The sequence below is a fragment of the Elephas maximus genome, chromosome 17 (assembly GCF_024166365.1).
Source record: "Elephas maximus indicus isolate mEleMax1 chromosome 17, mEleMax1 primary haplotype, whole genome shotgun sequence".
Lineage (NCBI taxonomy): Eukaryota > Metazoa > Chordata > Mammalia > Proboscidea > Elephantidae > Elephas > Elephas maximus.
The window spans coordinates 43,565,095-43,577,976 of record NC_064835.1 but is presented as its reverse complement, the minus strand read 5'-3'; the positions used below and the strand labels follow the sequence as shown (position 1 = coordinate 43,577,976).

Below are 12,882 nucleotides of genomic sequence, written 5' to 3'. Positions count from 1 at the left end.
CATCGTTAGTAAAGTTTTGCATAGGACTTATGCCATGTATTAGGGATCCTAATGTCCTAATTTTTTCTTCCATGATCTTTATTGTTTTAGATTTTATATTTAGTTTTTTGATCCGTTTTGAACTTGTTTTTGTGCATGGAGTGAGGTATGGGTCTTGTTTCACTTTTTTACAAATGGATATTCAATTATTTCAGAACCATCTGTTAAAATGACTGTCTTTTCCTCATTTACCTTCTTAGGGGGGGTTGTCAAAGATCACTACTCATATGTGGATGGATGTATGTCTGCATTCTCAATTCTGTTTCATTGGTCTGTGCATCTGTTGTTGTACCAGTACCAAGCTGTTTTGACTACTGTGGGTGTATAATAGGTTCCAAAATCAGGTGGAGTAAGGCCTCCCACTTTGTTCTTCTTTTTCAGTAATGCTTTACTTATCTGGGACCTCTTTCCCTTCCATAAGATGTTGGTGATTTGCTTCTCCATCTCATTAAAAATGTCGTTGGAATTTGGATCGGAATTGTGTTAAATCTACAGATTGCTTTTGGTAGAATCGGCATTTTTGTAATTTTAAGTCTTCCTATCCATGTGCAAGATATGCTTTTCCCCTTATGTAGGTCTGTTTTGGTTTCTTGCAGAAGTGTTTTCTAGTTTTCTTTGTATAAGCCTTTACATCTCTGATAAGATAAATTTCCATGTATTTTATCTTCTTGGGGACTACTGTAAACGGTATTGATTTGGTGACTTCCTCTTTGATGTTATTTTTATTGGTGCATAGAAATCCAACTGATTTTTGTATGTTTATCTTGTATCCTGATTCTCTGCTGAACTCTTTTATTAGTTTCAGTAGTTTTCTGGAGGATTCCTTAGGGTTCTCTGTGTATAAGATCATGTCATCTGCAAATAGAGATAATTTTACGTCTTCCTTGCCAATCTGGATGCTCTTTATTTATTTATCTAGCCTAATTGCTCTGGCTAGGACCTCCAGCACAATGTTAAACAAGAGTGGTGATAAAGGGAATCCTTGTCTGGTTCCCGATCTCAAGGGGAATGCTTTCAGGCTGTCTCTATTTAGGATGATGTTGGTTATTGTCTTTGTATAAATGCCCTTTATTATGTCTATTCCTATTTTGCTGAGAGTTTTTATCATGGATGGGTGTTGCACTTTGTCAAATGTCTTTTCTGAATCATTGATAAAATCATGAGATTCTTGTCTTTTGTTTTATTTATATATATGATGGATTACATTAATTGTTTTTATAATGTTGAGCCACCTGTTCATAGCTGCTATGAATCCCTCTTCATCATGGTGAATTATTTTTTTGATATGTTGTTGAATTCTATCAGCTATAATTTTGTTGAGTCTTTTTGCATCCATGTTCATGAGGGATATAGGTTTGTAATTCCTTTTTTTGTGGTATTTTCTTTACCTGGTTTTTGTATCAGGGATATTCTGGTTTCATAGAATGATTTTGGGAGTATTCCGTACTTTTCTATGCTCTGAAATACCTTTAGGAGTAGTGGTGTTAACTCTTCTCTGAAATTTTGGTAGAACTCTGCAGTGAAGCCATCTGGGCCAAGGTTTTTTGTTGTTATTGTTGGAACTTCTTGGATTACCTTTTCAATCTCTTCTTCTGTTATGGGTCTATTAAGTTGTTCTACCTCTGTTTGTCCCCCACATGTCTGTCAGTTTGTCGTACTGTGGGGGCTTGCATGTTGCTGTGATGCTGAAAGCTATGCCACTAGTATTCAGATACTGGCAGGGTCACCCATGGAGGACAGGTTTCAGGTGAGTTTCCAGACTAAGACAGACTAGGAAGAAGGACCCAGCGGTCTACTTCGGAAATACATTAGCAAGTAAAAACCTAATGAATAGAGGTGGGACATTGTATGATATAGTGCTGGAAGATGAGCCCCCCAGGTTGGAAGGCACTCAAAACATGACTGGGGAAGAACTGCCTCCTCAAAGTTGAGACAACCTTAATGACGTGGACGGAGTAAAGCTTTCAGGACCTTCATTTGCTGATGTGGCACGACTCAAAATGAGAAGAAACAGCTGCAAACATCCTTTAATAATCGGGACCTGGAATGTATGAAGTATTAATCTAGGAAAACTGGAAATGGTCAAAAATGAAATGGAACACATAAGCATCGATATCCTAGGCATTAGTGAGCTGAAACGGACTGGTACTGGCCACTTTGAATCAGACAATCACATAGTGTGCTATGCTGGGAATGACAGCTCGAAGAGGAATGGTATTGCATTCATCATCAAAAGGAACATTTCAAGATATGTCCTGAAGTACAACGCTGTCAGTGATAGGATGATATCCATATGCCTACAAGGAAGACCAGTTAATATACCTATTATTCAAATTTATGCACCAACCACTAGGGCCAAAGATGAAGAAATAGAAGATTTTTATAAGCTGCTGAAATCTGAAATTGATCAAACATGCAATCAAGATGCATTCATAATTACTGGAGATCAGAATGCAAAAGTTGGAAGCAAAAAAGAAGGATCAGTAGTTGGAAAATATGGCCTTGGTGATAGAAACAATGCCAGACATCGAATGATAGAATTTTGGAAGACCAACAACTTCTTCATTGCCAATACCTTCTTTCATCAACATAAGCGGCGACTATACACGAAGAGTATACATACAGAAATCATTGACTATATCTGTGGAAAGAAATGATGGAAAGCTCAATATCTTCAGTCAGAACAAGGCCAGGGTCCAACTGTGGAAAAGACCATCAATTGCTCTTACGGAAGTTCAAGCTGAAACTGAAGAAAATCAGAGCAAGTCCACGAGAGCCAAAATATGACCTTGAGCATAATCCACCTGAATTTAGAGACCATCTCAAGAATAGATTTGACTCATTGAACACTAGTGACCAAAGACCAGACTAGTTGTGGAATGACATCAAGGACATCATCCATGCAGAAAGCAAGAGGTCATTGAAAAGACAGGAAAGAAAGAAAAGACCAAGACGGATGTCAGAGGAGACTCTGAAACTTGCTCTCAAACGTCGAAAAGCTAAAGCAAAAGGAAGAATTGATGAAGTAAAAGAACTGAACAGAAGATTTCAAACTGTGTCTCGAGAAGAAAAAGTAAAGTATTACAATAACGTGTGCAAAGAGCTGGAGATGGTAAACCAAAAGGGAATAACACGCTCGGCGTTTCTCAAGCTGTAAGAACTGAAGAAAAAATTCAAGCCTCAAGTTGCAATAGTGAAGGATTCTACGGGGAAAATATTAAATGACGCAGGAAGCATCAAAAGAAGATGGAAGAAATACACAGAGTCATTATACCAAAAACCTAAACCCCAGGAAAAATTCCAACCTCCACATACGTGCTTCCGTGGCCCTAATGTGGCTGGAGAAAAAGACATAATTATTCTGATTCATCTCACCATAGATTTATGCACACTACCTCAGGACAGCCCTTAATCCTGCCTCACAATTGTACTTCATTTACCTGGTTCATTCAGTATGCACCCTTTCTCTTTTCTTTTATCTTCAAGTTTTAACAGCTACTTCTCATTCTTTGTTGTTGTTGTTAGATGCCATCAAGTCGGCTCCTACTCATAGCAACCCTATGCGCAACAGAATGAAAAACTGACCGGTCCTGCCCCAGCCTTACAATCGTTGTTATGTTTGAGCTCATTGTTGCAGCCACTGTGCAAATCCACCTTGTTGATGGTCTTCCTCTTTTCCACTGACCCTGTACTCTGCCAAGCACGATGTCCCTCTCCAGGGACTCATCCCTCCTGACACCATGTCCAAAGTATGTAAGATGCAGTATCGCCATCCTTTCCTCTAAAGAGCATTCTGGCCACACTTCTTCCAAGACAGATTTGTTCGTTCTTTTGGCAGTCCATAGTATATTCAATATTCTTCACCAACACCACAATTCAAAGGCGTCAACTCTTCTTCAGTCTTCCTTATTCATTGTCCAGCTTTCATATGCATATGATGTGATTGAAAATACCATGGCTTGAGTCAGGCACACCGTAGTCTTCAGGGTGACATCTTTGCTCTTCAACACTTTGAAGAGGTCCTTTGCAGCAGATTTGCCTAGTGCAGTATGTCTCTTGATTTCTTGGCTGCTGCTTCCATGGCTGTCGATTGCGAATCCAAGTAAAATGAAATCCTTGACAACTACAATCTTTTCTCCATTTATCATGATTTTGGTCATTGGTCCAGTTGTGAGGATTTTTGTTTTCTTTATGTTGAGGTGTAATCCATACTAAAGACTGTGGTCTTTGATCTTCATTAGTCAGTGCTTCAAGTCCTCTTCACTGTCAGCAAGCAAGGTTGTGTCATCTGCATAATGCAGGTTGTTAACGAGTTTTCCTCTAATCCTGATGCCCCATTCTTCTTCATATAGTCCGGCTTCTCAGATTATTTGTTCAGCATACAGATTAAATAGATGTGGTGAAAGAATAGAACCCTGACACACACCTTTCATGACTTTAAACCAATCAGTATCCCCTTGTTCTGTCCAAACTACTGCCTCTTGATGTATGTAAAAGTTCCTCATGAGCACCATTAAGTGTTCTGGAATTCCCATTCTTCAAAGTGTTATCCATAGTTTGTTATGACCCACACAGTCGAATGCCTTTGCATAGTCAATAAAACACAGGTAAACATCCTTCTGGTATTCTCTGCTTTCAGCCAGGATCCATCTGACATTAGGAGTCATATCCCTGGTTCCATGTCCTTTTCTGAAACCAGCCTGAATTTCTGGCAGTTCCCTGTTGATATACTGCTACAGCCATTTTTGAATGATCTTCAGCAAAATTTTGCTTGTGTGTGATATTAATGATATTGTTCTATAATTTTCACATTCGGTTTGGATCACCTGTCTTGGGAATAGGCATAAATATGGATCTCTTCCAATCAGCTGGCCAGGAAGCTGTCTTCCATATTTCTTGGCATAGAAGAATGAGCACCTCCAGCATTGCATCTGTTTGTTGAAACATCTCAATTGATATTCCATCAATTCCTGGGGCCTTGTGTTTCTCCAATGCCTTCAGAGCAGCTTGGACTTCTTCCTTCACTACCATCAGTTTCTGATCATATGCCACCTTTTGAAATGGTTGAATATCAACTAATTCTCTTTGATATAATGACTCTGTGTATTCCTTCCATCTTCTTCTGATGCTTCTTACGTCATTTAATATTTTCCCCATGGAATCCTTCACTATTTCAACTCGAGGCTTGAATTTTTTTCTTCAGTTCTTTCAGTTTGTGAAATGCTGAGGAAATGACCACATTTCCTGTTTCTTAGAAGAGCTTCCACTAGCTCCTCTCATGTATCTTCTGATCCAGAGGCATCTACATCCCCATGTTCTGCCTTCCTTTCTTCCTGTTACTGTAGATGAGCAGACAGCCCTCCTACCTGAGGCCAGTCCCTCTGCTCCTATACCACTGTCCCTTCCAAGGGTATCTTGGCATTTCTCACCTCTCTTTTCTCAACTCTCTGTGTTCTCCTCATTTTAGCATCATTTCCGTCAGCATGAAACATCTTTTTTAAAAACTGTCTTGATTTCACATCTCCCTCCAGTTATGTCCTGTTTCACTCTTATCCTTTACGTTAAAGCTGATTGAAAGACTTCTATATAGTCACCAAACCCGAACCATATCTTTTCATCCTCTCTAAATCATGCGATCTCAGGCATCCTTTCTATCACCAAGGCCATATTTTTCAAATACTGATCCTTCCTCTTTGTTTCCAACTTTCACATTCCTGTCACCATACTGATTGCATATTCAATCAATTTCAGACTGCGGAACTTGGTAAAAATCTTCTATTTCTCCACCTTTGGCCTTAGTGGTTAGTGGGTAAATTTGAATAATACTCATATTAACTGGTCTTACTTGTATACGTGTAGATGTTATTGTATCACTGTCAACATTGTACTTCAGGATAGATTTTGAATTGTTCTTCTTGATGATAAATGCAACACCATTCCTCTTCAAGTTATCATTCCTGGCATAATAGATCATATGATTTTCCAACTCAAAATGACCAAAACCAGTCCATTTCGGCTGCCTAATGTCTAAGATATTGATCTTTATGCATTCTATTTCATTTCTGACAATTTCTCATTTCCTACTTATAGTTCGTACATTCTACATTTCCATTATTAAGGGGTGTTCACCTGGTTCTTCTGACTTTGAGTAATTCCATATCAGTACACGAATGTCCCAAAAGCTAGACTTCATGAACAGCATTAAGGTCAACTCTACTTTAAGGAGGCAGCTCTTCCCCAGTCATCTTTTGAGTGCCTTCCAACCTGAGGGGCTCATCTTCTGGCAGTGAAACAGACTTTGTTCTGCTGCTATTAATAAGGCTTTCACTGGCTAATTCTTTCAGAAGCAGACAGCCAGGTTCTTCGTCCTAGTCTATCTTACTCTAGAAGTTCAACTGAAACCAGGTCCACTGTGGTGACCCACCTGGTATTTGTATACTGGTGGCATAGCTACCAGTACCACAGCAATATGCAGTTCCCTTTATGGTATGACAAACTGATAGAAGTGTATTCGGCATCTAATTTCTGGATTTTTTTTTCCAGATATGTAGTACCCTGCGTTTAGTTTTCCATGACTTGCATACAATGTAAAGTTTATCATTTATTTCTTTAAATAAACTCACATAGCCTCCAAATCTAAATTGTGAGGAGAACACCTTTTGTTCTCTGTTATTTCAGTTGCTTCACATTCATATTCATATCTTAGTTATCTTATTTTCTTGGATGACAAGGATCTCTGACTTCTTGGTGGTATTAGTCTTTGAAAACTTTTTTGTGAGGTGCTCTGAGGATTTATGCTGGGTGTGCCCTCTTCTAGAGCAGCTTTCTATTGATTGGGCCCTCTTAAACTAATTTCAAGGCTGGAGAGTTCCAGACACACCTAGGCCATACACACCTGGACTGAAACTCCTTGGAAGGTTAACTTCGAGACACAACTTCCCAAGGAAATTTTGCTTATTATTCCCTGTCCATTTGCACAATGACCCTAGAGCCCTTTGATTATTTTCTAGCAGCTGTGAGAAGGATACGTTTAGTTTCTCTTGTTTATACTGTCTTTGAGATTAGAGCCACCATCCCTTGGCTCTAGAGCAACATAGGGTCCCTCAGGACTCCCCACATTGGTAATTTCTGGGTGTGTCTTCCATTTTCCTGGATTTTACATATCTCTAGAATTAATTCATTAGTGTGCACAGTGACTTAAACTGTCCTTCAGCATAAAATTGGATTTAGATCTCCGACATTTTCTGGCCATAAATTTTTATCAAAAAGTGAACCAAAAGTTCTCCATTGTCATCTCTTCTTTACTCTTCTTTCTCTCTTTTATATATTTCCAGCATTTTGTATTATTTCACCAGGATTGCAGAAATCGGGAAACTAGCATATCATTTATGGGCCCTGAACCCATTTAGATTTTTTTTCTTATTTTAAATAGAAGCTCTTCTTTAGAGAAGCTACTGCTTATAGTTTTAGAGTTTCTAAGTTGATATGAGAGCTTCTAAGTTGCCTACTTTGTCTTTTCTAGTAATTGGCTGTTGCTTTACATCGGTTACTTTCACAACCCATTGCCCATGTACTTTGATTCCACATTCAAAGATGGCTTTGCATAGATCCTCCAGGCCCAGTCCGGCTGCTCAGATTTTATAAATGGGGACTTTGCAATGTGCACTGATCTTTATCAGGCAGGTGGAGGCTGCAAGATGGTGTTACAAGCTCCTGTCTTCATGTTCCTCTTGCTCTGGGTCTCTGGTGAGAAATGAACACTGCCTCAATCCCTTTCAAGAAGTATCTTTGTAGAGCTGAAAAACGATTAACATGTAGTGGGAAATGATGGCTATTTCCAAAAATGACTCAATTATGTGTGACACGTATTCCGCTAAAATGCCCATTTAAAACGGTAAAGTTTAAGGTGCCTAAGAAAAAGTGTGTGTATACACATATGTATGGTAATTGTCCTCTCTGATTGCAGGTGCCAGTAAAGACATTGTGATAACACAGTCTCCTGTCTCCCTGACCATGTCTCCAGAAGAATGATCCTCACCAGTGCAGGTCCAGCCAGAGTTTTACCAGCCTCTTAGCCTGGTATAAGCAAAAACCAGGACAGGCTCCGAAGCTGCTTATCTCCTTTGCATCCAAGTAGGCATCTGAGACTCCTGACCTGTTTAGTGGCAGTGGGTCCTTCACAATCAGCAGCCTCCAGACTGAAGACATGGCAGATTATTGCTGTTAGCAACATTACGGCTAACCTCTCACACTGTTTTAGCCTCAAACAGTAGCTCGTCCCCAGGGCTGGAGGCCTGTGAGTCTTCACTGTACCAGCTGCTTCCATTCCACACAGTCCTGAACATGCACACTTCCCCGATCTGTCCAGAAGCCTCATCTCCTGGACATGGAATTTTCTTCCAGAGTGATCTTCCTATTCAGATAGGTCTACATTTTGAAATGAGATATGTAATAAATGCTACAAGCCCCCAAGTCCTGTCCACTTGTCCCAGTTAGAGACCATTGGTTTGATGTTACTTGTATCCCTGGTTGCACACTATCTCTGGATGATCCTCACGTGTCTGATATTTTAGGTCCCAGTGGTCAGATCCTGCTCAGTAGGTGCCAGAATCTCTGTCTCCCAGGAGAGAAAGTCTCCACTAGCTACAAGGCCAGTTAGACTCTCAACTATACTGACAGGAAACGCTACTTGGGTTGTCATCAGCATACACCGAGCAGGGACCTATGGGCCTCACTCACCATACTTCCTCTACACGTGTTGTTGTGATGCTGAACAGGTTTCAGTAGCACTTGCAGACTAATACAGACTAGAAAGAATAGCCTGGTGACCTACTTCTGGGAAATCAGCCAGGGAAAACCCTATGGATCACAACAATCAGGTAATATTGTGCATTGAATTTGCATGAGTCATGGACTCACAAGATGGCAACTAACAAACAGAAAGAACCATGATTTCCTTCAGTCACTAAATTCAACTTGGGTACCCAAGGGATTAATGCGAAGATTAATTGACAACTAATGAAAAAGAGCATGGGAAAGCTATCACATGTTTCTAGAGTGATAGGATTAATGAGTTAGAGTCTGGTCTTTAAAAGAATGAGTGCCCCTGAAAGACATGGAGAGAGGAGAAAAGGCAGTAAAATGGGAGCTTAGAGCGTGAAAATGCTTTCATTGATGTTGACCAGGAAGACTTGTCTGGAAAACAGGATCCATGGAAAGAAAATGGAAGAGAGAAATACTACTTTCTGTGTGGGAGATTTTAAATATGAAGGGTCCAGGTTTAATATTGGGTTAGGTCCAGAATTATGAGGAGTAATGGCACAGAAAGGAAAAAAGTCCAGGAAAAAGGAAATAAAATGGGAATGTTGCATAGTCAAGAAGGCACTGGGAAGAGAGAACTGATCTTTCAGGGAAAAAGCTCAGTGAACCCTTCCGCAAATCAGTCATGTGATCTACCCATGTGAAACATGCAGGTTCCTGTGATTTGAAAACTCCTGCCAAAGCCTAGAAAAGATTTTTAGAGCATTTTTTCTCATTAATTTATCATGAAAGGGGATTCAGAAGAAGGCACATCCTTTAATTTTCTCCTGGAACCTGGAAATACTCCAGTGAATTAGTCAGGAGATGCAGGCTTTGTGGCAGAGAGAGGAAGCGCGCATGTTCAGGGCTGAGCAGAAAGCAAGCAGCTGGTGCAGTGAAGACTCACTGGCCTGTAGCCCTCGGGAGGAGGTTTTTGTTCTAGCCTGAAGCACTGTGGGAGGTAGCTTTTTACCCTGCTGACAATAATAAACTGCGGCATCTTCAGCCTGGAAGTTGCTGATGGTGAGAGTGAAGTCTGTCCCAGACCCACTGCCACTGAACCGGTCAGGGACCCCAGATGCCCGGTTAGATGCCCAGTAGATGAGCAGCTTAGGAGCCTGTCCTGTTTTCTGCTGGTACCAGGCTAAGAGGTCCTCCTCGTAGCTGCTGTCAAAAAGACTCTGGCTGGCCTTGCAGTTGATGGTCACTGTTCCTCCTGGAGACACAGCCAGGAAAGCTGGAGACTGGGTCATTATGATGTCCCCACTGGCACCTGTAATCAGAGCGGCCAATTACCATGCATACATATATACACACACTTTTTCATACACACATTAAAAAACCCCCCGATACAAAAACATTTAGTGATATTAGGTATCAGCACATAATTGGTTCCATTTGGAAATAACCATCATTTCCCACTACATCTTAAAATCATTTCTCAGCTCCACAAAGATTCTACTCTACATGGATTGAAGCACTTTTAATTTCTCACCAGAGGCCCAGAGCAACAGGGACATGAGGAACAGGGTCTGTGGCACTGTCTTGCTGCCCCTGCCTGCCTGATGCAGATCAGCTCACATTGCACAGGCCCCGTTTATAATATCTGAGCAGCCAGCCTGGGTGTGGAGGGGCCTATGCAAAACAATCAGTGAATTGAAAGCAAATTACAAATATCCAATGTACATCAAGAGCCAAAAATATCACAGAAAGTATCATTTTATCAGTAGAAACACACAGAACTGTACTTAGAAGCTCTAATATCAACTTAAAATCTCTCACAGTCCAGTGGATTCCAACCATGGCAACCCTATGGGTTACACAGTAGAGCTGCTCCATAAGGTTTTCTTGCCTGTTTTGTTTATAGAAGCAGGTTGACAGGCTTTTATTCCAGGGTACCACTGGGTGTGTACAAATCGCAAACCATTAGATTAGTAGCCCATCACAACTGCTTGAAGTACCCATGATCTAATGAATACCTTCAGTTTTAACTTAAAAACAGTCTTAAATGGGTTCAGGTTCCATAAATGAGGGACTAGTTTCCTTAAATCAACAGTTTTGAGAAATGATAAGAAATGCTGGGGGGGAAAAATAACATAGTAAAAGGAAGAATATGGTAAATTTTTGCCTCAATATTTGATAAAAATTCTTAGCTAGAAAATGTCTGCACTCTAAAGACACTTGTATCTTGAATACCTAAAAACACTGCAAGCACTTGATATTGGATTCCAGGGTTATGAAAGGGCCTGAGAAATGGAAGACAGGGCCAGAATTCACCTGTGTGGAAAGTCCTCAGGGACCCTGTATTGAGTTAGGGCTCAGGAGGGCTCAGATCACAAAGGAAGTGTGAACCAAAGAGAAAGTGGAACCTATCATGTCCACAAAGGCTAGGACCTAAGAAGAAGGCTCTAGGTTCATTGTGGAAATGGACAGGAAAAAACAAACAGGATTTCCTTTTAAAGTTGTGATTGAATATCAACTCTTCAAGGAGTTTCATTCTAGGTATGCATGGCCTCATTGTGCCTGGAGAAGCTTAATGTTTAAGGTGGGACTGAAACTCTTTTCCTTTGGACATGTTATCAGGAGGGATGAGTTCCTGGAGAAGGACATCATGCGTCATAAAGTACAGAGTCAATTCAAAAGAGAAAGAGCATCAAAGAAATGGATTGACACAGTGGCTGCAACATTGGGGCCAAACATAGCAAAGACTGTGAGGATGGTACAACACCATGGAGTGTTTCGTTCTCTTGTGTATAAGGTCACTATCAGTTGGAACCGATTTCAGGGCACAGAACAACAACAGTAACATGATATGAATACAAATGTATTGCAACAGAAATAACAGAATAAAAGGAGTTCTGCTCATACTTCAGATTTGGGCAGTACACGAGTTTATGTAAAGAAATAAATGACAAAGTTGACATTGTATGCAAAGCACAGAAAACTAAAAAGGAGACACTTCAGATCTGGAAAAGGATCAACTGAATTTCTAGAAATTAAAAATAGAATTACGAAAATTTTAAAACTGAATAGAAGAGAGACTTCTACTTGTAGGCTAGATGGAATAACAAAGACAAGGTTTACCCTCACACATGAAACAGCCAAAAAAAAATCAAAAATTATATTTAACAGTTAACTCACTCAACTCCTAGTCCACCAACAGTGAGTGGTCTCCAAAAAAAAAAAAAAAGCCTGGCAATCTTAACAACAACAACAAAAAACCATACCCAGTGCCGTCCAGTGGATCCCGACTCATAGCGACCCTATAGGATAGAGTAATCAGTCTATGAAAACCCTACCAGTTTATTTAAATAGGAGTGGGGATAAAGGGCATACTTCTTAAAAATCTTGTTTCTGTTCTTGAGGGGAAAGTTTTCAGCACATCTCTGTTAAACATGATGTTGGCCTTTGGCTTTGCATAGACTCCCTTTATTATGTTGTGCAATTGCCCTTCTATACCTATTTTATCGAGAGTTCTTACTAGGAATGGGTGTTGGACTTTGTCAAATTGCTTTTCTCCATCTATTTAGATGATCATGTGATTCTTATCTTTCCTTTTATTAATGTGGAGGATTGCATTGATTGATTTTCTAATGTGGAACCATCCTGGCATACCTGGTACGAATCCTACTTCATTGTGGTATATTATTGCTATTTTTTGATATGTTGCTGAATTCTATTGGTAGAATTTTGTTGAGAATTTTTGCATCTATATTCAGGAAAGAAATTGGTCTGTAATTTTTTTTTGTGGTGTCTTTGCCTGGTTTTGCTGCCAGGAGTATGCTGGCTTCATAGAATGAATTTGGAAGTATCCCTTCCTTTTCTATATCCTGAAATATGTTGAGTTGTAATGGTGTAAGCTCTTCTCTGAATGTTCAGTAGGATTCTCCTGTGAAGCCATCTGGGCTGGGTATTTTTTTTTGTTGAGAGTTTTTTTCTTAACTTTTCTACCTCTTCTCTTGTTACCGGTCTGTTCAGATTTTCAATATTATTTTGTTTAAATTGTGTAGGTACTGTGTTTGTAGAAATTTGTCTATTTCCTCT

The 12,882-nt window shown here is 40.0% G+C and overlaps 1 gene segment (V, D, J or C); it reads right to left on the bottom strand.

Moving 5' to 3' along the window:
- Nucleotides 1–9,043: 9,043 nt before the first annotated feature.
- LOC126060222 (immunoglobulin kappa variable 4-1-like) overlaps nucleotides 9,044–12,882 on the bottom strand; it is a 250,505-nt gene continuing 246,666 nt past the window's right edge. Inside the window, 2 exon segments of the V gene segment in view lie at nucleotides 9,044–9,054; nucleotides 9,746–10,111. Coding sequence covers nucleotides 9,044–9,054; nucleotides 9,746–10,111 — 377 coding nt within the window.